A 24,530-nucleotide genomic window follows, 5' to 3' on the forward strand; every position below is an offset into this window, starting at 1 on the left:
TACTCGGTGTTTTCACCGGGTCCAGACGGGGTTCCAGGTTGTGTACTCAGGTACTGCGCCGAGGCTCTGTGTGGACCCTTGCTTAAACTAGTTACCCAGTCCATTGATTCTTCTTCTGCTTCCCACCGATCTGGAAGGAATCTTTTATAATTCGTTTCCATAAAAAAGGTAGCAAGTCTGATGCAAAATATTATAGAGGTATAGCTAAGCTATCCGCTATTCTTAAAATGATTGAGAAGATTTTAACTCCGCACTGGCAAAGTCTCTGCAAGTCATTTATATCTCTAACTGAGCATGGATTTATAAGGCGCCGATCAAACACCACGAATTTGTTAGAGTTTACCTCTTTCATTATTAAAGGATTTCAAGGTAACTTACAGACGGATGTTATTTACACCGAATTTAGTAAAGCATTCGACTCTGTAAACCATTCCCTTCTAGCGCATAAGCTTGACCTTTTAGGGTTTCCGCCCAACCTCCTGAGATGGATTTCTAGCTACCTTTGTTCCAGGTCTCAAAGAGTCCTCTTTAAAAAGTCCCTCTCTTCACCAGACAAGGTTTCTTTGGGAGTACCACAGGGCAGCCATCAAGGCCCCTCTTTACACTCCTTATTAATGATTTGCCTTCGGTATTAACATACTCTCGAGTACTCATGTATGCGAATGATGATATACTGACATACCTTTTTCGTAATTAGCAATTATAGTGGTATACATATGTATTTTGAATGCATGCTTAGTTCTCTTAGTAAGTTTAGTTCTAATTTTCTTCGCATATTAGTCTAACAGCTATACATAGAGCATGCTCAAATTTGGGTAATTCGAATGATTGCGTTTTGCGCACTCATTTATTCTGGCTCATACAACTGAATGCTGATAACTATGAAGACAACCCATACTCGCATTCATATAACTCAATTTATTGTGTTTGTCGCACTGATTCAAGTCTATTCAATTCGAATGAATTCTGTTTGGCTTGTGTTTTGAATGGAGTCTTACAGATCTCTACTTTGCACATTGGGGCTGCGATTATTTACATGGGCGAAAAAATATGTCGGAATAAAAATTCTCAGGGTCTAAAAATTTTCTTTTTTGTTTAAAATAATAAAATATTAAGTTTAAGCCCGTTTTGACAACGTTTACAGGTGCCGACTTGGTTCCTCTGCTAGCTGTATTATATATATTGCTCTGATTCGATTGAAATTTGTATGATTTAGAATATTAACATATAATACAGCTCCTAAAACTTATGCTCGATTGGTTAACATTGAAGCCAACAATAAATACTTTACATTCCACATATATGTTTATTTAAGCCATTTTTATTATTCAATGAATATTGACCAGCATATTCTCTTGCGGCGTTCAGCAACTTCGGAAACTCATCTTTTTTCTTCAGTATTTTTTAACTGTCTTGCATAAGTTTAACCGCTCGTTCGGCTGTATTATTACCACTTTTAAATCTGTTCATATTTTTAGAGCATTTTGATTTGGAGCTACAACAGCTAATGTTGAACAAAACAAATAATCCTCTCAAAAAAAATATATTTTTAAGGTATAAATCGCCTTAGACATCTATGGTGCATTGGGCCAGGGAGTCGGAAATAATGACCGTTCGGAACCGATCCCAATAAAAAGGAGGGGGAACGTTGTGAGTTGCTGCTGCGACCGCAACTCTACACTTATAGCCGATAAATAGTCAGTATGTCTCTTCTCCGGCAGACGCCGCTATTATTAAAAGACACGACAAAGAGTGCGTGCGAGACAGACAGAAAATCAGTCTGAGCGTGTCGACGGGCGCTGCGTAGCCACTGCAAATTGATTTGTTCCTATTGGCTATAATAATAATCCGATCTGATTCGGATTCGGCATGATTCGGCAATCTGGTAGATATGGCCATTCTCTATGATTGTGCGTTTTTAATTTTCTCCTATCTTCAAAATTGTTGTTGCCACAGATTTTAGTCTTTTGTGTGGGCGGAAGGGGGTGGGGCGAAATTTTGAAACACACTTGTAGCTGTGAGCTCTCTACAGTGAGCAAAAAAAGATACACTTGTAACAGTGAGCTCTGCTGTGAAAAATTACAAATAGTTTTGTAACAGTGAGAGCTTACAGTCAGTTCTAATAGTCTCTGAGATCTGTGGATGCCACAGATTTTCGTTATTTGCGTGGGCGGAAGGGGGTGGGGCGAAGTTTTGAATTACAATTGTAACAGTGACATATCACAGAAGTCTGGATACAAAACGTCGTTGCTCTAGCTCTTATAGTCTTTGAGCACTAGGCGCTCAATCGACTCGGCTATTGATGCTGATCAAGAATATATATACTTTATGGGGTCGGATACGATTCCTTCTGGAAGTTACACACATCCACTTTTACCACAAATATAATATACCCCAATACTCATTTTGAGTAAATCATTAACTCAAACAGTACAACGTAATCAGCCCGCGTATTATGTTTTGTGAATTCAACTTGACAAACTTTAATTATTGCATATCTTCTGTTATTTAAATGAATTTTGACGTACTCATTGATAATCTGATAATCTTACTGTCGGTATTAGATCTAAGTAGCGATTCTCGCACCCACTTTTCGCTTGGTGCTTGGACTTTTCCTGCGGACTTAGTTCTTCAGTTGGCGCTCGGATTTTTGTTGATCTTTTTTCACCGAGATTGTGTATTGTCCAGCTTAATGCCTTGGACTTTGGTTCTGCCGCAGTAGTTCAATCTGTATCATCAATCTGTATTTTTATCGTCAATTTCTCGTCCAGCACTGCTACGCAAATTGCAGTTTTTATTATAAATATTATTAGCAAAAAGTTAAATTAAAACAGAGCAAAGCAAAAAAAAGAAAAAATTATATTTTAACATGTTTTCGAGATATGTTTTAACAATATTCCAAACTTAAAAAACTTAGAGTTAAAAATCTTCCTCATCCAAAACAAAAGAAGCAAAAAAAAACAGAAAGTCCTATATTTTAAATCGGTTTCATTATCCGATTCGGTTTTTTCATCATTCATTATTAAATAAATGACATGAACTCATGTTGAACTGATGTTGGAAACTCTAAAAGGCTTATAAATTCTATTGGAAGCGGATGCTTTCTTAAAGCCGAGTTTGCGAAACGTAATAATCTCATTAGCGATTTTGATTGGTCCGCCTTGTATTTGCGAACTAATGTTATAAAAGGCACACTTACCAAAGAGTTATCCAGTCTAAAAAACTTAAAATCGAGACTATAACGAATTTCAAGAAGTTGGTTCTTCTACTTCTCTCTTTGCCTATGTTACAGCTCGGTCAAACTTTTCAGTTCTTAATGCTCAATGCTATAAAAACTATTTATCTCGATGCGGGATACGTTTTTTTCAGAACCCTAAGCAGTTTTACTGCTTCGTAAACAGTAAGCGTAGAACTTCCGCCCACCCATCCTCGCTATCATTTCGTAACACGTCGGCAAATAATGATCAGGCAATCGCCGATCTTTTTGCCCATTTTTTCCAAACCACCTATTCTGAGGAAAGCTACTCTGGTCATCCGAACCCATACGGTTTACCGAGGTCGAACGGCACTTTCAATCCCTTGTTTAATAAACGTTCCTGAGATGGATTTCTAGCTATCTTTGTTCCAGGTCTCAAAGAGTCCTCTTCAAAAACTCCCTCTCTTCACCAGTCACGGTTTCTTCGGGAGTACCACAGGGCAGCAATCTAGGCCTTAATGCCTTCGGTATTAATGTACTCTCGAGTATTCATGTATGCGGATGATGAATCTGTGTCCAGTATAGGGACATTTCATTTCATTCTCGTTTTCAACCTGATCTTAATCCCATCCCATCCCTGCAGTTTCTGCTGCCATCACTACCGACGTGGTGAGTGCTCCTATTTATTTATTTATTTATTTATTAAATTAACAAATTATCTGTTAATAATTGTACTTAATTACAAAAGGCGGAAAAAGAGAAGTTAAGAGTTAGCTAAATTTAAGTGATTATAAATATTGCATGCAATTGGTTTAAGAGACAGTTCAGGGGAGTCAACAGTCCCGAGAAGGAGCTTGTGCAAGAACATTACGCCATTGCATATTCTGCGATGGTGCAACGACGGCAGGTCAATCAGATTTAGCATAGACCGGTAGGGTGGCAAGATTCTACCCGAGTCCCAGTTAAAGTTACGAAGGGCAAAAATTAAAAATTGCTTTTGCATGGATTCAATAACAACCTGCTGCTCTTTATACTGCGGACCCACACACAAGAACAATACTCCAATATAGGACGTACTAACGAGATGTACAGTTGTTTCGTAACGTACGGGTCGTCAAACTCCTTGGACCAACGCTTGATGAACGCTAAAACATCCTTAGCTTTATTTACTGTTGCAGCTATATGGCTGTTAAAACACATCTTATGATCAAAAAGGACTCCGAGGTCACTTGAACTCGAAATTCGCTCGAGGACATGATTTCCTAGAACATATGAGACAAAATGTGGAGCGCGACGGTAAAATGTCATAAGTTTGCATTTAGAAAGGTTCAGAGAAAGAAGGTTAGTTGAACACCACAATAGTAGTTCACTTAGATCCAGTTGAAGGCGTGTGTGCAAATACCAATCAGAGTAAGACAGACAGATTTTAACATCATCAGCATACATGTAAAGGACAGTGTATCAAGCAGTTAACACTATCCCATCTAAATTAACATTTGAACTTAAGATACCATCGATAAGACCTAACCGATATAACCAGACTTAACCGATGTTTAAAAGACCTAACCGATAAGGGGTTATCGATATGGGAGTGGGTTGTTGGAAGTAGAAGCAGAAAGTTGAACAAAAAGTCGGAAGAACAGACTCATTAATTGCACATCTTAAATCATACACTTTGTACTCTTTTTCGAAAAACACTATTAATAAACGATACATTATTAATAATCTTACATTTGGGGGCTCGTCCGCGTCGAATACAGAGCTCGGAGTGTGTGAAAAAGAAAAACAGAAGAAAGCAGAAGCTGATGCAAGAAGAGGAATGTTGAAAAGTTGTTAAAGTTTTTGTTTGTAGCTACATAAAGTTGTAAAGTTGTTGGTGGCTATAAACATTAAGTTGAACAATCCAAATTCTGTGAGCATAACAGTAGACACGGAGTTTAATAAAAGATCGGTCGTTTAATTCGGTTGGAAAATTGTGAAATTCATTGTCGCGCCGCAGCGTCGCCTTGTCCGTGCGCAGTACGTACGCAAGCAGAAAAAACACGCACAGATACGTTGTGTGTGATACACACTTATAAACAGAAAAGACAAGCACTCGTCGGGTACACAGACACAAGTCGAAAAGAGCCGCAAAATGATGCAAACACCGCCGCCGTTGCACTGGAAACAGAGAGAGAAGGAAGAAGCTGTACCAGGAACGTAGCGCCCGAGTGCAAACGAGATGGAAGATTTAGAAAATGCGGAAAACAATACTGAAGACAAGATTGATCAAATGATAAAGTTGCTAAGTTTGAAAGTGCTTTGCGATGAGCAACGAGAAATCCAAATGAATGATCGCTCCAGATAATTTTACAAAAGTTGTGAGCGATTGTGATGGAAAATCGGTTCCCATAGAAAAATGGTTTGAGATATTCGAAAAAATGCCGACGCATATGAGCTTACTGAAAAGCAAAAGTATGTGCAGGCCAGAGGAAAAATGACCGGTGCAGCTAAGCTTTTCCTTGAAGCTGAATGCGTGTGCACCTATGAGGAACTCAAGAACGTTTTATTGGAATTCACATGTAGCTATAACAGTGCAGACATTCATAAGCTGCTGCAAGAAAGAAAGAGGAAGAGTAGTGAGTCGATGCACGAGTACTTGCTGCAGATGAGAAAAATAGCAGCAGTCGGACATGTTGAAGACGCGGCTGTTATAAGCCATATTGTGAACGGTCTGGACATAAGAAACGAGTATAAGTATGCCATGTATCGCTGTAAGACCTTCAGGGCCTTGAAAGAAGAGTTCGATATCTATGATCGTTTGAACATATCGGAGAAGAAGGGCAATAACGAACAGCATAAAACGAGTTTCAAGCAGCAAAGTGGGCAAAGCGGTAAAAAAGAATATTGCCATAACTGTTGATCAGGAGAACACAAACGCAAAGACTGCAAAGCCGAAACGAAGTGTTTTAAGTGCAATCAGAATGGTCACACTTCGCGTAACTGTCCTTATGAAGCTGATAAAGTTGATAAAGCTCGCGTCATTTTGGATCGCAGTCGCATGAAAAAAATTCAAATAAACGGCATTGTAGTTGACTGTCTTGTGGATACAGGGTCAGATGTAACCATAATCAAAGAGAGTATGTTGAAGACCATGAAAAACGTTAAACTTTTGAAGTGCACAACTATGTTGCGCGGTCTGGGTCAGATATCAACAAAGCCTGTTGGATACTTTAATGCAGAAGTTACCGTGGATAAGTTGCAGACCACACAGAAGTTTTCAGTAGTCCCCAGTAGCCAGATTGATTTCGACGCACTTTTGGGGCATGATTTCATTAAAAGCTCCGTTTCGTCGCTGATATGCAAGGATACACGTTTCTGAAGCATGACGCAGATCCTGTGCCAACAGATGAGCATGCTCTTATATATAATGTAACTGAAAAGTCATCCTTTGAAGCTCCGCCGCAATATCGAAAAGACGTTGAACAGATGATAAGAAACAGTTACCAAATGCCCACAGAAGTTGCAAAGCAGTCTCCAATCCAACTGAAGATAGTTCCCGACGGAGTAATCAAGCCGTTTCATCACTCACCGAGTCGTTTATCAACAGACGAAGCCAGTGCCGTAAAGAAGCAAGTCGAAGAATGGATCGAGCAAGGAATCGTGCGCAAGTCGTCTTCAAATGTAGCGAGCAGAGTTGTCGTCGTGAAGAAAAATGATGGTACACTTAGAGTTTGCGTAGACTACAGGAAGTTAAACAGCATGGTATTGCTGGACTGCTTCCCAGTCCCGATCATGGAGGACGTCTTGGAAAAGCTACAGTCGGCTAAGTGGTTTACCATAATGGACCTTGAAAACGGATTTTTCCATGTGCCTATGGAAGAGCAAAGCAAGTCGTATACGGCCTTCGTCACAAAGGAGGGATTATTCGAGTTTAATAAAGCGCCTTTCGGATTCAAGAACTCGCCAGCTGCGTTCATTTGGTTCGTAAGCTATATTTTTCAAGAATTAATCAACTCTGACATTATGCAGCTTTATATGGACGACATAATTGTTTACGCCGCGTCGCCCGAGGTATGCATGACGAAGACGAAGTTGGTTCTGGAGACAGCTGCGCAGTTTGGCCTAAAGATCAAGTGGAAGAAATGTAGCTTCATGCAGCCACGCATTAGCTTTCTGGGCCATATCATTGAGGACGGGAGAATCTGGCCCGGCAAAGAGAAGACAGCAGCTGTCAGTCGGTTTGCTACGCCCAAAGACATTAAAGCAGTTCAAGCATTTCTGGGACTCACAGGCTTTTTCAGAAAGTTAATCCCTGGCTATGCACAAGTTGCCCGGCCGCTCACGAATCTACTCAGGAAGGAAGCAGTTTTCAACATTGGCGAAGCAGAGCAACAATCGCTACAAACCTTAAAGAATCTGCTTGTAATCGCACCTGTATTACATTTATACTCACGAGAAGCGCCAACGGAACTCTACACGGATGCATCCAAAGAAGGTTTCGGAGCAGTTTCGTTGCAGCAGTTTGATGGCAATTTCCACTCGATTTACTATTGGAGTAAAAAGACTACACAAGCTGAGTCCAAACGTCACAGTTACTATTTGGAGGTCAAAGCTGCATACCTCGCACTCAAGAAGTTTCGTCACTACCTGTTGGGACTCAAATTTGATCTTGCCACTGACTGTGCGGCGTTTAAGCAGACAACAACGAAAGCAGATATAGCCAGAGAAGTTTCCCAGTGGATTCTGTATATGGAGGACTTTACATTCAAAGCAGTACACCGCCCAGGGGACAGAATGAAGCAGCACCCATATCAAGACTACAAGCTTAAAGGAGGTCTTCTCTTCAAATCTGTAAATGGCAATGACGTATTGGTGGTTCCAAGGCTGATGGAAAGGGAAATCATTCAAGGATCGCATGAAGTTGGTCATTTCTCCACAGCGAAGACAATGCACTCAGTTCAGCAGCAATACTAGATTCCGCACCTTGAACGGAAAGTAAATAAGTTGATTACTAATTGTATCAGTTGTATAATTTTCAGCAAAAAGTTGGGCAAACAAGAAGGCTATCTTCATTGCATTGACAAGGGTGACACACCACTATACACGCTGCACGTTGATCATTTGGGACCAATGGATGCGACAGCCAAGCAATACAAGTACATTTTTGCTGTGGTAGATGCATTCTCCAAGTTTGTGTGGCTGTTCCCAACTAAGTCAACAGGTCACGAAGAAGTTGTGAAGAGGCTGAGCGATTGGTCATTTGTGTTTGGTTTTCCCAAGCGCATAGTCAGCGACAGAGGAGCAGCGTTTACATCCAACGCATTCAGCGAGTTTCTCAACGAGAACAAAGTCGAACATGTGTGTACAACGACAGGTGTGGCGAGAGGCAACGGTCAGATTGAGCGGGTGAACCGTTCAATTTTGGGTATCATCGCAAAGCTCTCAGCTCAGGAGTCAACGAAGTGGTACAAGCATGTGCCACAGGTCGAGATGGCGGTTAATTCGCATGTGCATTCTACGTTGAAGTCGTCGCCATTCGAGGTCATGTTTGGGACAAAGATGCACAGACAAGCTGAAAGTCGACTATTGGAGGTGCTCAACGAGGAGTTGGTTACGCAGTTTCACAACGAGCGCCAAGAACTGCGTGACCAAGCGAAACAAAACATTGAGAAGGCGCAAGAGGTGTACAAGCGCAATTATGATAAAAAACGACGACCTGAGCACGGCTACAGACTAGGAGACATGGTCGCGATCAAGAGGACGCAGTTCGTCGCATGACGCAAGTTGGCCAGCGAGTATCTAAGCCCATATGAAGTCACCAAGGTAAAGCGGAACGGTCGCTACGACGTCAGAAAGGTTGCTCAAGTCGAGGGGCCAAATATCACAGCAACGAGCAGTGACAATATGAAGCTATGGCGTTTTGTCTCAGAGAACGATGATATATTATCATCTGGGACAGATGAAGATGAGCAGCAGGGCCGAATGTAAAGGACAGTGTATCAAGCAGTTAACACTATCTTATCTAAATTAACATTTGAACTTAAGATACCATCGATAAGACCTAACCGATATAACCAGACTTAACCGATGTTTAAAAGACCTAACCGATAAGGGGTTATCGATATGGGAGTGGGTTGTTGGAAGTAGAAGCAGAAAGTTAAACAAACATCTTAAATCATACACTTTGTACTCTTTTTCGAAAAACACTATTAATAAACGATACATTATTATTAATCTTACAAACATTAGTGTAGTAGAGTATGTTATAACTTGAGGAAGGTCGTTCACAAATAAAATAAACAGAAGCGGGCCCAGATGACTTCCCTGTGGCACACCTGAAGTAACATTAACAGTATTTGACAACACGTTAGAAAACAAAACACGTTGAGTACGGTTTGAAGAAAGGACAAAATCCAATCTAGAAGATTCGTTGGGAACCCTAATAAAGAGAGCTTGTGAATAAGCAGGGCATGGTTCACAGAATCGAATGCCTTGCTGAAGTCAGTAAAAACTACATCCGTCTGCAAACCAATTTGAAAACCACGGTGGATTAGGTTAGAAAACTCAAGAAGGTTAGTCAATATTGAACGATATCTGAAAAAACCGTGTTGCGACGGAGATATCAAGCTGCAACAAAGATGTTGCAGTTGCGGGGTGACCAGGAACTCAAGAAGCTTCGGTACGATGATTTGCTCTAGCATATTCGGTAGTACAAAGAGCGGTATCTGCACCTCCCGCTCGTCTAGTCGGATGCGCGCTAGCAAGATCTGAGTTATCTCGCGTGCGGAGCCGTCGGCCAGGCGGATCTGGACGCACGCCTCTCGCAGGTCGTTGTTGCGATCGAGTTGGCGGGCGAGGTCGGCGTTGATGAAGCTTCGCAAGGCTCCGGTGTCGACCGTGGCTTCCGTGCGCCGTCCTTCGATGGTTACTCTCGCCACTATCCGGCCGTCGTGTACTTGTAGCGTGTTCTTTAGTTGCGTGTCTGAGGAAGCAGCGTGCCCGGCTGTTCCCGTGTCTGCTGAAGACGCGAGTCGTTTCCCGACGGGTGTTGGTGGCAACAGTCCACAGTGTGTGTTTCGCACTTGCCGCATTCCCAACAGAAGACGATCGATGGGTTGGTGCAGTCGCGGGCAGCATGTCCAGCTTCTCCGCAACGGTGGCAGGCCGCGTGTGGGTTGGCGATAGGGGTGGTGATCATTCGATGCGTAGCTTCCCGGGTTGGAGCGCCCGCTTGGTGTGGCCTCCTTGTGGGTTCTGGGGTGTCCCAGTGAGGTTTTCGGAATTGGGTCCGATCCGTCTTGTCTTCGTTTTGCGCTCGTTGTGCCGATGGCCATGTGTACCTTGGTGGTTGTCGAGGGGGGATGAGGGTCGCCGGTATGTTTCGCTCCTGGATACTGTCGAGCTCAAAGGCCAACATCGTCAGACCTCTCAGCTCGTGACTTCGCAGTATAGCTGGTACGCCGGAATTTCGGCGAAATTTGTCCGAAAATCTTCCAAGTTACCATCGCGGCTGAATCCGAATTCCTCCGCGAAGGATTCCAGCTCCTCTCGGCGGCGTTTATGTATCCAGCGTTGGCGACGAATTCTCCAGGGTAGTACTCACCGGGCTGTTCCTCTGTGTGGGATTCCATTGCTCTGCTTATTACTATTTCGTTTGGCTGGGTCAAGCTTCGCTGCGGGCGTTTCGAGTTTCTGCTCGGGGTTATGCCACCGTTAGCGTTTCTCAGTCGCTGCGCCGCGCTTTCGTCGGCTCGTTGCGCAACCCGCACCGCTGGAAATTGTGCGAGGTCGAAGTTTTCTTCGCGTTGTTTTTCCCGGTTCTCTAGCGGCCGTGGGTCTTTAGTCCAAAAACCCCCGTTGACGTTCCCTCAGAGTTTTTCTCATAAATGTGCGCATTCCGGCCTCAATCTCCCGACAAGCCAGACATGACCAAGACAGGCCCATGCGTTTCGAGATCAGATCACTTAGCCGGCCAAAATTTCCACCACAGCACATTTTATGTGGGCAAAATTGTCGCACAACCAGCAGCTAAGGAATGAATCACCAATGATTACACCACCGAATTCACATTTCTTTGCACCACAAACGATTGCCATTATTGACAGCAGTAGAATCACTGTGCACGAATAATAAAAGAACAGAGTGAGAGCGCAAGTAAAATGGGAGAGCAGACAGCAGAGCGAGCCCGACAATCAGCTGCAGCGGCAATAATTCAGAGCAGATGATCCAACGAAGTGCAGGAAACGAGCATTAAACTCACCAAAGCAGAGACCCAAAAGAATAGTCCACAAAGAGGGAGAGTATAGGCAATCCAGAGAGAGTAAGAGCAGCAATGCGAGCAGCAGGCCCGCATATGCTCACGAGAGAGTGTGGGCGATGCAAGCGCTGATGCGCGAGAACAGTGCACACCGAAGCCAAAAAAACAATAACAAATTGCCTGCACGAGTCCGATGCGTTACGTTGCGAATATTTTATTTATATTAAACACTTGTTTGCAAACGAAACACTGGTGATTAACACAAAGTAAAATCAAATTAAAGAGATGCGATGATATATTAAAACAAAGTCACAACAATGTTGTATGATATTTAAGCAAAGGGCGGAGAATGCAGGAGCAAGAAAAAACGCAACCGGCTTAAGCAAGAGCTAGAAGCGAAAATGACCCGAAGACCCGAAGAAAAAAACAAAACCGGCTTAAGCAAGAGCTAGAAGCGAAAATGACCCGAAGACTGGAAAAAAGGAAAGGCCCAAGCTGAGCACCTCAACATATGTATATACGAATAGCTCCAAGATAGACGGATGAGTAGGAGCGAGCTTATACTACACAGACTCTGAGATAATGCTTTCATATAAGCTACCAATGCAGCATATTCCAAGCGGAAGTTTTCGCCATCAGGAAATCAGCAGAGCAGAGCAGCACTCATAGAACGAGTACACGATGCGGTCAACCTAGTCGTCGACAACCAAGCAGCGATTATATCCAGCAGTCGTCCGCGGTCAGTTCCAGAAGTGCCTTGGCGAGCAGGGAGGCACTAGACACCCTAAGCACGCAAAAGTCAGTGGGGATCTAATGGGTTCCCAGCCACCAAGGCATCGAAGGAAGCGAGGCGGTGGACGTCCTAGCTAAGGAAGGCGTCGGGCTGGTGAATGAGAAAACCGAGAACGTGCCTGTGTTCCTTAAAAGGCTACAAAGCGACTTAGAGAAGCTGGCCAGATCACAGGCCGAAAGCAGGTGGAGGAATACCAGCACCTGCAGAAACTCGAAAATCATGTGCAAAGAACGCAATGAGAAACTCAGCCACTACCTATTACCCCTACCACGAAAGGACTGTAGACTGATAGTGGCAATACTTACAGGTCACTGTCTGGCGGCGGCACATGCAGCAAAGTTAGGCATCACTAACCGAGACATTGGCAGGAAATGTGATGAATTTGGGGTAATCGAATCCCTGGAACATCTCATTTGCAACCAGCTCTTTTACGGGCAAGGATGAAATGCCTGGGTGCTTGCATCGCTGGAAGATGCCTCCAAAGCACATAAGCACTCCCGCTGGTTAACTCCGGGCTAACCTAACCTTACCTTGTAAGAGCATTAGGATGGGATAACTGCTGACAATGCGTTACCACAACTGGATGAAACCAGGCTGTTCGTGCCGGGCTCTAATGAAGTTTATTGTATATTGTTTTATTATATCAAATGATATAGCCATTTTACGAATTTTAGCTTGTTAAAATTGCAGTAATTCAGACTAAAACGTTGTTATTTTAATCTACTTTTTGACGGATGGTGGGTCGTGCCAGTGTGAATCGTGCAGTACGCAGAGGATCTTGGAGTATTCAAGGTAAGACGTGCATTACCGTTCACTCTTTGCAAATTCGCATTAGAAATCGCAAGCATGTATGTAACGAAATTCTGTATAGACCCATTTCATATGTATTCATTTGTCCATATGGTATGGACGGTATGGTATGGTATGGTAATTATATATCATTTTTAATTTTTCAACGCAAATCACTTTTATTTGTGATTTAAACTTTTATTACCAGGTGTGCCACAGACTGCCAAACCAAGCGGAAACCAATTGAGCTTGTTTTATAGGTGCCACAGCATGCTGTCTTGGTTGGTTCTAGAAACTCTAGTAATTTGAATAATTAAATAATGAATAATAATTTGAATAATTGTATTAAAAAATAAAAATTCACTAATAAAAAGTGTTTGGAATGGTTATTGAATTTCTGATTTGCCTGCATTAGCATAATGTAACATTTTACATTTTTTAACTCTTTATTTACATTTGAAGAAAACTCTAGTCAAATCTCTAGAAGAACTGTCATTCGGTGTCGGCGTTAAAACTTCCACAGCCGTCAATTGTTTTGTAAAGGAGCAGAGTCGGCACCCATCTCCTCAGCCCTGTCCACCCTCCTCACTGCTTTCTCCTGGGTTTCTCTCTCCTCACCATCTTTGGATGTCTATTAGTATTGCCATTTCATATCGCTTCAAATCTACTCTTAAATTTTATAGATAAACGGTTAAGGTACAGCCGATACAGGTTTGACCGATCCACTGAATACACTGAATAACATCTAAATTCCGTTCCTTGAAACATGAACGGTTTTTTTTTAATGAAAAATACCACAGCTCTGTATTTTTATACCCGATACTCAAAATGAGTATTGGGGTATATTAGATTTGTGGTAAAAGTGGATGTGTGTAACGTCCAAAAGGAATCGTTTCCGACCCCATAAAGTATATATATTCTTGATCACCATCAATAGCCGAGTCGATTGAGCCATGTCTGTTTGTCCGTCCGTCCGCCTGTCCGTCTGTCCGTCCCCTTCAGCGCCTAGTGCTCAAAGACTATAAGAGCGAGAGCAACGATGTTTTGGATCCAGACTTCTGTGATATGTCACTGCTACAAGAATATTTCAAAACTTTGCCCCGCCCACTTCCGCCCACTTCCGCCCCCACAAAGGACGAAAATCTGTGGCATCCACAATTTCAAAGATACGAAAAAACTGAAAACGCAGAATCTTAGGGGATGACTATATGTTCTAGTGTGTAAAATCTGAACCGGATCCTATAATTATTATAGGCAGAATCAAGAAAACAATTTCATTCTTTCTCGCTCTGTCTCTCTCTAACACACAGGTTTCATGGTCGGTTTTGCAAATTGCAAAATATGAGTTCAAGGATCTCAGAACCTGTAAGAGCCAGAGCAACCAAATTTAGTATCCACACTTCTGTGATATCGGACCTTGACCGTTTTGTGTCAAAATTTCGCCACACCCCCTTCCGCCCCCGCAAAGGACGAAAATCTTGGGCATCCACAAATCTCAGAGACTATTAAGGCTAGAGTAACCAAATTTGGTATCCGCACTTCTGTTAGATCTTTCTATAAAACGTATATCTCAAAATTTCGCCCCACCCCCTTCCGCCCCCACAAAGGACGAAAATCTGTTGCATCCACAATATTGCAGATTCGAGAAAACTAAAGACGCAGAATCATAGAGAATGACCGTATCTATCCGGTTGCTGAATCTGGATCAGTTCAGATCATTTTTGTAGGCAAAAGCAAGAAATCAATTTGCAGTGGCTACGCAGCGCGCGACGTCACGCTCAGACTGATTTTCTGTCTATCTCGCACGCACTCTTTGTCGTGTCGTTCAATATTAGCGGCGTCTGCCGGAGGAGAGCCATACTGACTAAGTATCGGGTATAAATGTAGAGTTGAGGCGTCCGCAGCAACTCACAACTTTGTGGGGGCGGAAGTGGGTGGGGCGAAATTCTGAGATATAAGCTTAAAAGTGAGATCGTACAGGACTGGGGATACCAAATTTGGTTACTTTAGCGTTAATAGTCTCTCAGATTTGTGAATACTCCCAGATTTTCGTCCCTTGCGGGGGCGGAAAGAGGTGTGGCGAAATTTTGAAACAAACTCGTCAAGGTCAAATATCTCAGGAGTGTGGATCAAAAATTTGGTTGCTCTAGCTCTTATAGTCTTTGAGATCTAGGCGCTAATGTTTAGAGCTAAGCAAAGCCGGCTATGCTACGTGTGTGTTAGAGAGATAGAGCGAGAAAAAATGAAATTGTTTTTTGTATCTTGTATCTTTTAAATTGTGGGTGCCACAGATTTCGTCCTTTGTGGGGGCGGAAGTGGGCAGGGCGAAGTTTTGAAATATTTTTGTAGCAGTGACACATCACAGAAGTCTGGATCCAAAACGTCGTTGCTCTAGCTCTTATAGTCTTTGAGCACTAGGCGCTAATAGGGACGGACAGACGGACGGACGGACAGACGGACAGACAGACAGGGCTCAATCGACTCGGCTATTGATGCTGATCAAGAATATATATACTTTATGGGGTCGGAAACGATTCCTTCTGGACGTTACACACATCCATTTTCACCACAAATCTAATATACCCCAATGCTCATTTTGAGTATCCGGTATAAAAACATCATTTGGAAATAAAGTAGTCCTTTATTTAACTGGTAAGGACAACGAACCGCTTTGGATATTTTTACCTAAAAGTTATGTGACAAAATTTTCCACAAAAACGCCCTTTAAGATGTTGAAGGAGCATGGAATTTCACATCTTATATGTAAAGGAAAAGAGATGAATAGATATAGCAATGCCCATTTCCAATTTATATGTAAACAGTAAATAAAGACTTCAATTGAATACATCTTTTATATATATATATAGCTACATATCTATAGTCCATGCTCCGCATACCCTTATCTATGTCTGTTACCCTGCACCCACATACTATAAACAATCCATCACCCTCAGCCTCGAATCCCATAAACAATCCCACGCTCGAAGTGGACCACTTGTAGCCGATAGCCGGCAATGTAAACAAACACCCTAAGCTAGGAGTCGCACATAAAACAATAGATGCCGCGTATCCAGCCGCACTAGAATCACGCCACCCTCCAGAGATCAATTACTAATCGATTCTCAAGAACCACGCTATCCTAGCTCACCAATCAGAATTGGACACAAAACCAAGGAGGCCATATTCTCAGCCACCCCCAAGTAATGCAACACCGATCATACGCAGCGAAAGCCTTTCATCAAAAGCCGCCTTTCCCACATATCGATCGAGTCACGTACTCCGTCACCGAAGCCGAAGCCGAAGCCAACGCCTCCGAATCCCAATCCGAGCATCGTAATATAAATAGTCTACATCTAAGTAGGCAGCTCAGTTCTGTTCAAGACAAACGTCAATCGCGACACCGTCGGAGAATTCACCCAAGTTAATTCCGTTTAAGACATCTGACCTTAGTCATCGTCGGAGAAACTAACTAACAATTTTACACTAAGTTTAAGTAAATAAATAAATCTTTTTTAAAACTTGAACTCGAGTGTCGCATATTTTACTGGCGCAGGTAGGCCTGCGCAGGCGCAGGCGTCGGTAGGATCTCAGTTAAAAGTGAATGTTTTTTAAGACGATCAATTGGCGTAGTGACAGTTACAGTGCGTAATAGCCTACAGTGATCAGAGAAAAAGTAACGCTATTACTAAAGAGATCCGCCAAAAAATCTACACACGATTCAAACTCAATTAATATTAGTGAAAAAAAAAATATAACAAACTACCCATACAAAAATACAAAAAAATCAACATGCCGCTATCAGAGATACACCTGAACCAAGCCTTGAGGTCAATCAGGCAAATTCCACCATTGATGGATGCCAAGAACGTCTAAGCTCGTTCATAAGCAGGATCGAGTACATCTCTGAATTGTACCCAACAGAAGACATCCGACAACAAAGCATCATGTACGGAGCCACTGAGGGTCAACTGTGCGGACGAGCACAACTTTTGTCACAAAGCCTTCAACCCAACACCTGGACCGATCTAAAGGCAGCATTAATAAGCAAATTCAATAATCACACTCCATACGAGACGCTGCTACAACAACTACACGACACCAAATTCAATGGGAGTATTCGTAAGTTTGTAGAAGAACTAGAAATTAAGTCAAATGTTATAATAAGGTAATCTTTAAAAACGCTCTGGCAAATGCCACCAGTCATACAATAGAAGATGCTTTACCCAATAAATTGTTCATCATTTTAGCAAAGAAAGACATTTCTACTATGGCTAATCTAGAAAAATCAGCTCAAGAGTTAGGAATCTACGAAAATTTCACAACTGTTAACAAGAATCACGAACACCCAAGGAACGTAAATAACAATCGTAGGAATGTTGGAACTTATTACCCTCGTTATAGTTGTAATGATTCTAACAATCAAAACCCAAGTACTTCTAGAAATAACCATGGATCGAATAGAAATAATTCAGGAAATAATGCCGCAAATAATACAGGATTATTTAATGAATTTAGAAATTCCCTAAACCAGGGCAGAGCACAGAATCCCACTAACTATCAAACCAATCAAACTCAGGCAGGTAGCAGTGCACCGAATCAGCCGGTCAAACTATCAAGGGAAAGTCAAAGTGAAGAAATGAAAATGGATGTACATTTTCAGCAGAGTGCCTCGGAAGACATCGAGGAAGAATATATAGAAATAATAGTAAATAATAAAAAATTAAGAGGTATCGCGGACTCGGGATCGTCAATAAATATAATAAAGGAAAATAATACAGATTCTAAAGTCGATCTAAGTCCGAAAAGTCCAATTTTTTATTTTTCTAAGCGAACAACTGCAGCGGAATCAAAATATCACAGCTTTGAGCTGGAAACAATGGCAATTATTTACGCTATGTGGAAGACCACGTTTTATATAAATATCACAACGAAATAGGACACATAGGTAGAGACAAAATGACAAACATAATTAACAAAAGTTATTGGTTTCCAAACGTTAAAGAAAAATGTTCCGGTCACATTGAAAATTGTTTGAAGTGCGTTGCGTTTTTACCTAAATCAGGAAAAGAAGGATATTCACACTCCATTCCAAAAGGAAATATGCCATTTGAGCTAATCCACATCGATCATTACGGTCCGGTTGACTCGGGTAGATCAAAAAAGCACATATTAGTAGTTGTTGATGCTTTTACAAAGTTCGTGCGTTTATATACAACAAGAACAACGAATCCACGAGAGGTCATCGTTTCGTTAAAAGACTACTTTAGAGCATACAGCAAACCCAAATGCATAATTTCAGATCGAGGGAGTTGCTTCACATCAAACGAATTCGACGAGTTCATGACAGAGACTGATATCAAACACATTAAAATCGCTAACGGATCGCCTCAAGCAAATGGTCAGGTGGAAAGAGTCAATAGAAGCCTTGGGCCAATGATAGCGAAATTAGTAGAACCAGAAAAGGGTATACATTGGGATGCAGTAATAGACAAAGTAGAACATGTATTAAATAACACACAGCACAGGAGCACAAAGCAAGTGCCTTGTAAACTTTTATTCGGCATAGAACAGAGAGGAAAAATTATAGACGAATTAAAAGAAAAACTAGAAGAGTTAAATGAAGTACAAGAAAACAAAGATCTAACAGAATTAAGAGATAAAGCGGCGGAAAATATAGAGATAGCTCAAGCGTGCAACAAAAAGCAATATGACAAGGGCTTAAAGAAACCCAAGGAGTACAAGAAAGGAGACTATGTGATGGTTAAAAATTATGATTGCACAGTGGGAGCATCTAAAAAACTAATCCCCAAAAACAAAGGCCCCTATGTAATCGAAAAAGTTTTAAAAAATGACAGGTTTTTGTTAAAAGATGTAGAAGGTTTTCAAGTATCCCGTAACCCATATCAAGGTGTTTGGAGTATCAAAAACATAAAACAGAAATAAAAGCTAATATATATACATATAAGGAAAAAATGTAATATATGCTAAGTGTATTGTTATCCACAATGGAATTTCCTTATCTTTAAGTGGATTAGGTGATCCAGCAGTCAGGATGGCCGAGTTGTGGTAGGATAACCCATATCACTCAGTACGGCAGCCCCATTACAACCTATATCAGCCAATACGGCATCCCTAGCTTAGATTAAGAATCCATAAATGTACGGCCACCCCAGAAAAATACCGAAGATACGGGCACATGAAAAGTATGTAGATCGACGCTCGTTCATTCTAAATGGCGGATGAGTGGAATAAAGACGTGTTCGGAAAAGTAAATTGTCCATCCTATTTCACTCTCACAATCTCAGAAGTGGGCCCTACTCACAATGTGCGACATCGAATTAAACCAATTCTCGGTAGTGCAAGAGAAGGTTCGATCGGCCAGCAGCAGTTGGCAGAGGAAGCACCAACTATGGCGCCGACAGTCGTAGAAGAGGCAGCACCATCGATTCAAGACATGCAGGAGGAATTTCTACTATACACGGAACAGCCTAGCGCAGTAGAAGCCGAGAACGACGTCCTGATGAAATTACGCGCAGAGATAGATGCAGGCAGAGTCTTGATGAAAAAAAATCATGACGAAATAAACAAGATCGTGCATGTCGGCCAAGCCAATGACGTCATCAACGAGGGCAACGAAGCTCCCGATATCGATAACAGTGGCAGCGCTAACAGCACCACAGTTAACAGTGGCTGCGCTAACAGCACCAATGTTAACAGCACCATCGACCACAGTGATGGAAAAGGCTCCGATTCAGACAGTGTTGCAAAACGTCAGGACACAAATGTAAACAACATATGGGGAGCTTCGGCAACATCGCTCACATTGGCAAAGGAAGTGACTATGGAATTCGACGGGACACAGTGCGCCAAAAACTGGGTCATACAGCTGGATAATATTGCCGAAATCTATAAGCTGGACAAAATCACTAAACGAATGCTCCTGATTGCTAAGCTCAAAGGAAACGCTCAGAGTTGGCTCCATGCAGATTCCGCACGTATATTGGAATCAGCTCATTACTTGTGCGAGCAATTGATCGTGGCATTTGGGGCAACCTTGAACAAAGGAGAACAAAGAGACAGATTCCAAAATCGTCAATGGCGTTCAGAAGAAAATTTTGCCACATATTTTGAAGAAAAAATGATGCTGGCTAGAAACATCAACATAGACACCGAGGAGTTGAAGGAAAAGATAATCGATGGAATTCCGGCTTCGGGCTTGCGAGATCAGGCTCGCATTCAGTGCTTCTCGGATCCGAAGCAAATTCTACGTGCATTCTCGGAAATCCGCCTTCCGCAGCGGAAGCAGTATGCCACACCAGTCTCGGCAGATGCTGCAGCTAACAAGGGCTTACGCTGCGCCAACTGCAACTCACGTGGTCACTTCGCCAAGGACTGCTTCAAGCCAAAAAGGAAGCCTGGATCCTGCTACGCATGTGGGGCATTTGGCCACCTTGTCGGACAATGCCCGGAGAGAAAAAGCGTAACCAACAACAATTATGTAAGATACTGTAAGATTTTCTTATGCAATAAGATTGTAACATCATTAATTGCAGCATGCCTCATAGACTCTGGGAGTAAAATATCGTTCGTTAAGAAAAGTTTAATTTCTACAAAAACCATCATGGAGCCAGTTCTGAATCATATTTTGGGCTGAATCGAAGCCAATTGAAAACATTTGGAAAAATATTATGTTATGTTTTGAAAGGAGGAATAAAATGTTTTTTTCATTTGAACGTGGTATCGAACGAGTCTATGAGTCATGGTGTGGTTCTTGGCAGAAATTGTATGAATGCATGCGCGCTAAGCTTGGACCTAAACACTTTGAAAATGGTTACGTTAGACGCTGTAAATGAGAAAGCTAATAATCAATTAAGTAATAATTCAGCAATACCGATAGAAAGTGATAAACTGCAAATTAAAACAATGGGCATGAGTATAGGAAAAAACGAAAAGTTTAATGATAACGCTAATAAAATAGTTAGAGATGAGGTGATTAAAGAAGCCAAAATTGATGAAATTGTTAGTGATACCGTTAGTAAAGAGATTGATGAAATTTGTGATACCGTTAGTAAAGAGATTGATAAAATTGTTAGTGATACCGTTAGTAAAGAGATTGATAAAACTGTTAGTGACACAATTCATAAAATGATTGATGAAATTATTAGTTATACCGTTAGTAACGATGATAATATAATTGTTAGTGAAGACGTTAGCAAGGATAGTGAAATTGTTACGGAAGTAGTTAGTAAAGCAGGTACTGAAAATTTGATCGATCATACCAGACCAATCAGCTATATAAGTGAAACAGGTACTTCGATAAATGACGATGCGGTCGTTACTGATGGAATCGTTAGTAGCAAAGCTGAGGACACATACAATGAAATCATTGCTCCAGACATTTTTAATATCAATTATTTGGAAGATGAAAAAGTCGATTACATCTGCGGAGAAAAAATAAGTCATGAGCTAAAATGTCAACTAAGGCAAGCAATCGAAGACTATTATGTAAACACTGTAAGGCCAAAGGAACCTTTAGTTAAATGTGAGATAAAACTTAGTTTAGAAAAATCAAAACCGTTTAGCTGTGCTCCAAGGCGACTGTCATATAACGAAAAAGATAAACTGCAACAATTATTAGACGAATATTTAAAGAACGGGATAATACGACCAAGTGATTCCGAATACGCTTCCCCTATCGTATTGGTTAAAAAGAAAACAGGGGATTTAAGGTTATGTATAGATTTTAGAAAACTTAATCAAAGAAGGACAACTACCCCATACCCCTCATCGATGATTTGCTCGACAAACTAGCCAACAAAAAGATCTTTACGAAGCTTGACCTCAAAAATGGTTACTTTCATGTGTTTGTTAATGAGGAATCGATTAAATATACATCGTTCGTGACACCTTTAGGACAATTCGAGTTCCTCAGAATGCCGCAGGGTCTGAAAACGGCATCAGCAGTGTTTCAAAGGTTCGTTAACAAGATATTCGATGATTTGATTAGAGATGATAAAGTTATTGTTTACATGGACGACATAATGGTTGCCAGCAGAAATATACAAGAACACTTAGAAACGCTAAAGGAAGTCTTCAATAGATTAGCGAAAAACAAGTTAGAATTGCGAATAGACAAATGTGAGTTCTTACAATCAAACATAAAATATCTGGGGTTTTTAATAAATGGGCAAGGTATAACAGCAGATGACAGAGGATTAGAAGCAATCAAAAACTTTCCAATCCAAGACAAAGTACAGGTTGTGCAAAGTTTTCTTGGCTTATGCTCCTACTTCAGGAGATTTATAAAAGATTTCTCAACTGTTGCCGAACCGCTTTACGATCTTTTGAGAAAGGATACCAAATTTCAGTTTGGTGAAAATGAATTAAATTGCTTTACAATGCTGAAGGAAATGTTAATGCAGGCACCCATTTTATCAATTTATAATCATAAAGACGAGATAGAACTGCACTGTGATGCAGGCGCTCTTGGCTTCGGGGCAGTGTTACTTCAAAAGAAAGACGACGGAAAACTGCATCCAATTTTTTATTTTTCTAAGCGAACAACTGCAGCGGAATCAAAATATCACAGCTTTGAGCTGGAAACAATGGCAATTATTTACGCTATGTGGAAGACCACGTTTTATATAAATATCACAACGAAATAGGACACATAGGTAGAGACAAAATGACAAACATAATTAACAAAAGTTATTGGTTTCCAAACGTTAAAGAAAAATGTTCCGGTCACATTGAAAATTGTTTGAAGTGCGTTGCGTTTTTACCTAAATCAGGAAAAGAAGGATATTCACACTCCATTCCAAAAGGAAATATGCCATTTGAGCTAATCCACATCGATCATTACGGTCCGGTTGACTCGGGTAGATCAAAAAAGCACATATTAGTAGTTGTTGATGCTTTTACAAAGTTCGTGCGTTTATATACAACAAGAACAACGAATACACGAGAGGTCATCGTTTCGTTAAAAGACTACTTTAGAGCATACAGCAAACCCAAATGCATAATTTCAGATCGAGGGAGTTGCTTCACATCAAACGAATTCGACGAGTTCATGACAGAGACTGATATCAAACACATTAAAATCGCTAACGGATCGCCTCAAGCAAATGGTCAGGTGGAAAGAGTCAATAGAAGCCTTGGGCCAATGATAGCGAAATTAGTAGAACCAGAAAAGGGTATACATTGGGATGCAGTAATAGACAAAGTAGAACATGTATTAAATAACACACAGCACAGGAGCACAAAGCAAGTGCCTTGTAAACTTTTATTCGGCATAGAACAGAGAGGAAAAATTATAGACGAATTAAAAGAAAAACTAGAAGAGTTAAATGAAGTACAAGAAAACAAAGATCTAACAGAATTAAGAGATAAAGCGGCGGAAAATATAGAGATAGCTCAAGCGTGCAACAAAAAGCAATATGACAAGGGCTTAAAGAAACCCAAGGAGTACAAGGAAGGAGACTATGTGATGGTTAAAAATTATGATTGCACAGTGGGAGCATCTAAAAAACTAATCCCCAAAAACAAAGGCCCCTATGTAATCGAAAAAGTTTTAAAAAATGACAGGTTTTTGTTAAAAGATGTAGAAGGTTTTCAAGTATCCCGTAACCCATATCAAGGTGTTTGGAGTATCAAAAACATAAAACAGAAATAAAAGCTAATATATATACATATAAGGAAAAAATGTAATATATGCTAAGTGTATTGTTATCCACAATGGAATTTCCTTATCTTTAAGTGGATTAGGTGATCCAGCAGTCAGGATGGCCGAGTTGTGGTAGGATAACCCATATCACTCAGTACGGCAGCCCCATTACAACCTATATCAGCCAATACGGCATCCCTAGCTTAGATTAAGAATCCATAAATGTACGGCCACCCCAGAAAAATACCGAAGATACGGGCACATGAAAAGTATGTAGATCGACGCTCGTTCATTCTAAATGGCGGATGAGTGGAATAAAGACGTGTTCGGAAAAGTAAATTGTCCATCCTATTTCACTCTCACAATAGATGCTTCAGGAAAGCAAAAATATCGAATGGTAGTAGATTATAGAAGTCTAAACGAGGTGACAATCAAGGATAAATTTCCTACACACGAATGGACGAAATACTTGACAAACTAGGTAGGTGCCAGTTTTTCACAACAATCGATTTAGCTAAAGGATTCCATCAAATTCCTATGGAACCTAGCTCAATCCCAAAAACAGCTTTCTCTACTAAGCAAGGTCATTACGAGTTCACTCGTATGCCTATTGGGCTAACCACTGCCCCCGCCACATTTCAAAGATGTATGAACAATCTGTTAGAAGATTTAATTTTCAAAGATTGCCTTTTGTATCTAGACGACATCATTATCTATTCCACGTCATTGGAAGAACATTTGTTGTCACTTAAAAAGGTCTTTGGAAAGTTGAGAGATCACTAGGGATCTCAAGCACATCGGGGTCGCGGAGGAGCTGGACTCTTCGGAGAGCGACCACGACAGGACAATG

At 41.2% G+C, this 24,530-nt stretch overlaps 1 protein-coding gene across 1 annotated transcript; it reads left to right on the forward strand.

Annotated features, from left to right (window-relative positions):
• The first annotated feature begins 18,763 nt into the window (after positions 1 to 18,763).
• Positions 18,764 to 24,041, forward strand: LOC117186599. The gene is made up of 2 exons (XM_033387579.1): positions 18,764 to 20,515; positions 20,571 to 24,041. The coding sequence occupies exons 1-2, from the start codon at positions 19,250 to 19,252 to the stop codon at positions 20,580 to 20,582; spliced, it is 1,278 nt and encodes a 425-aa protein (XP_033243470.1). The 5' UTR covers positions 18,764 to 19,249; the 3' UTR covers positions 20,583 to 24,041.
• The last annotated feature ends 489 nt before the right edge of the window (positions 24,042 to 24,530 follow it).

This window comes from Drosophila miranda, chromosome XR (genome assembly GCF_003369915.1).
Source record: "Drosophila miranda strain MSH22 chromosome XR, D.miranda_PacBio2.1, whole genome shotgun sequence".
Lineage (NCBI taxonomy): Eukaryota > Metazoa > Arthropoda > Insecta > Diptera > Drosophilidae > Drosophila > Drosophila miranda.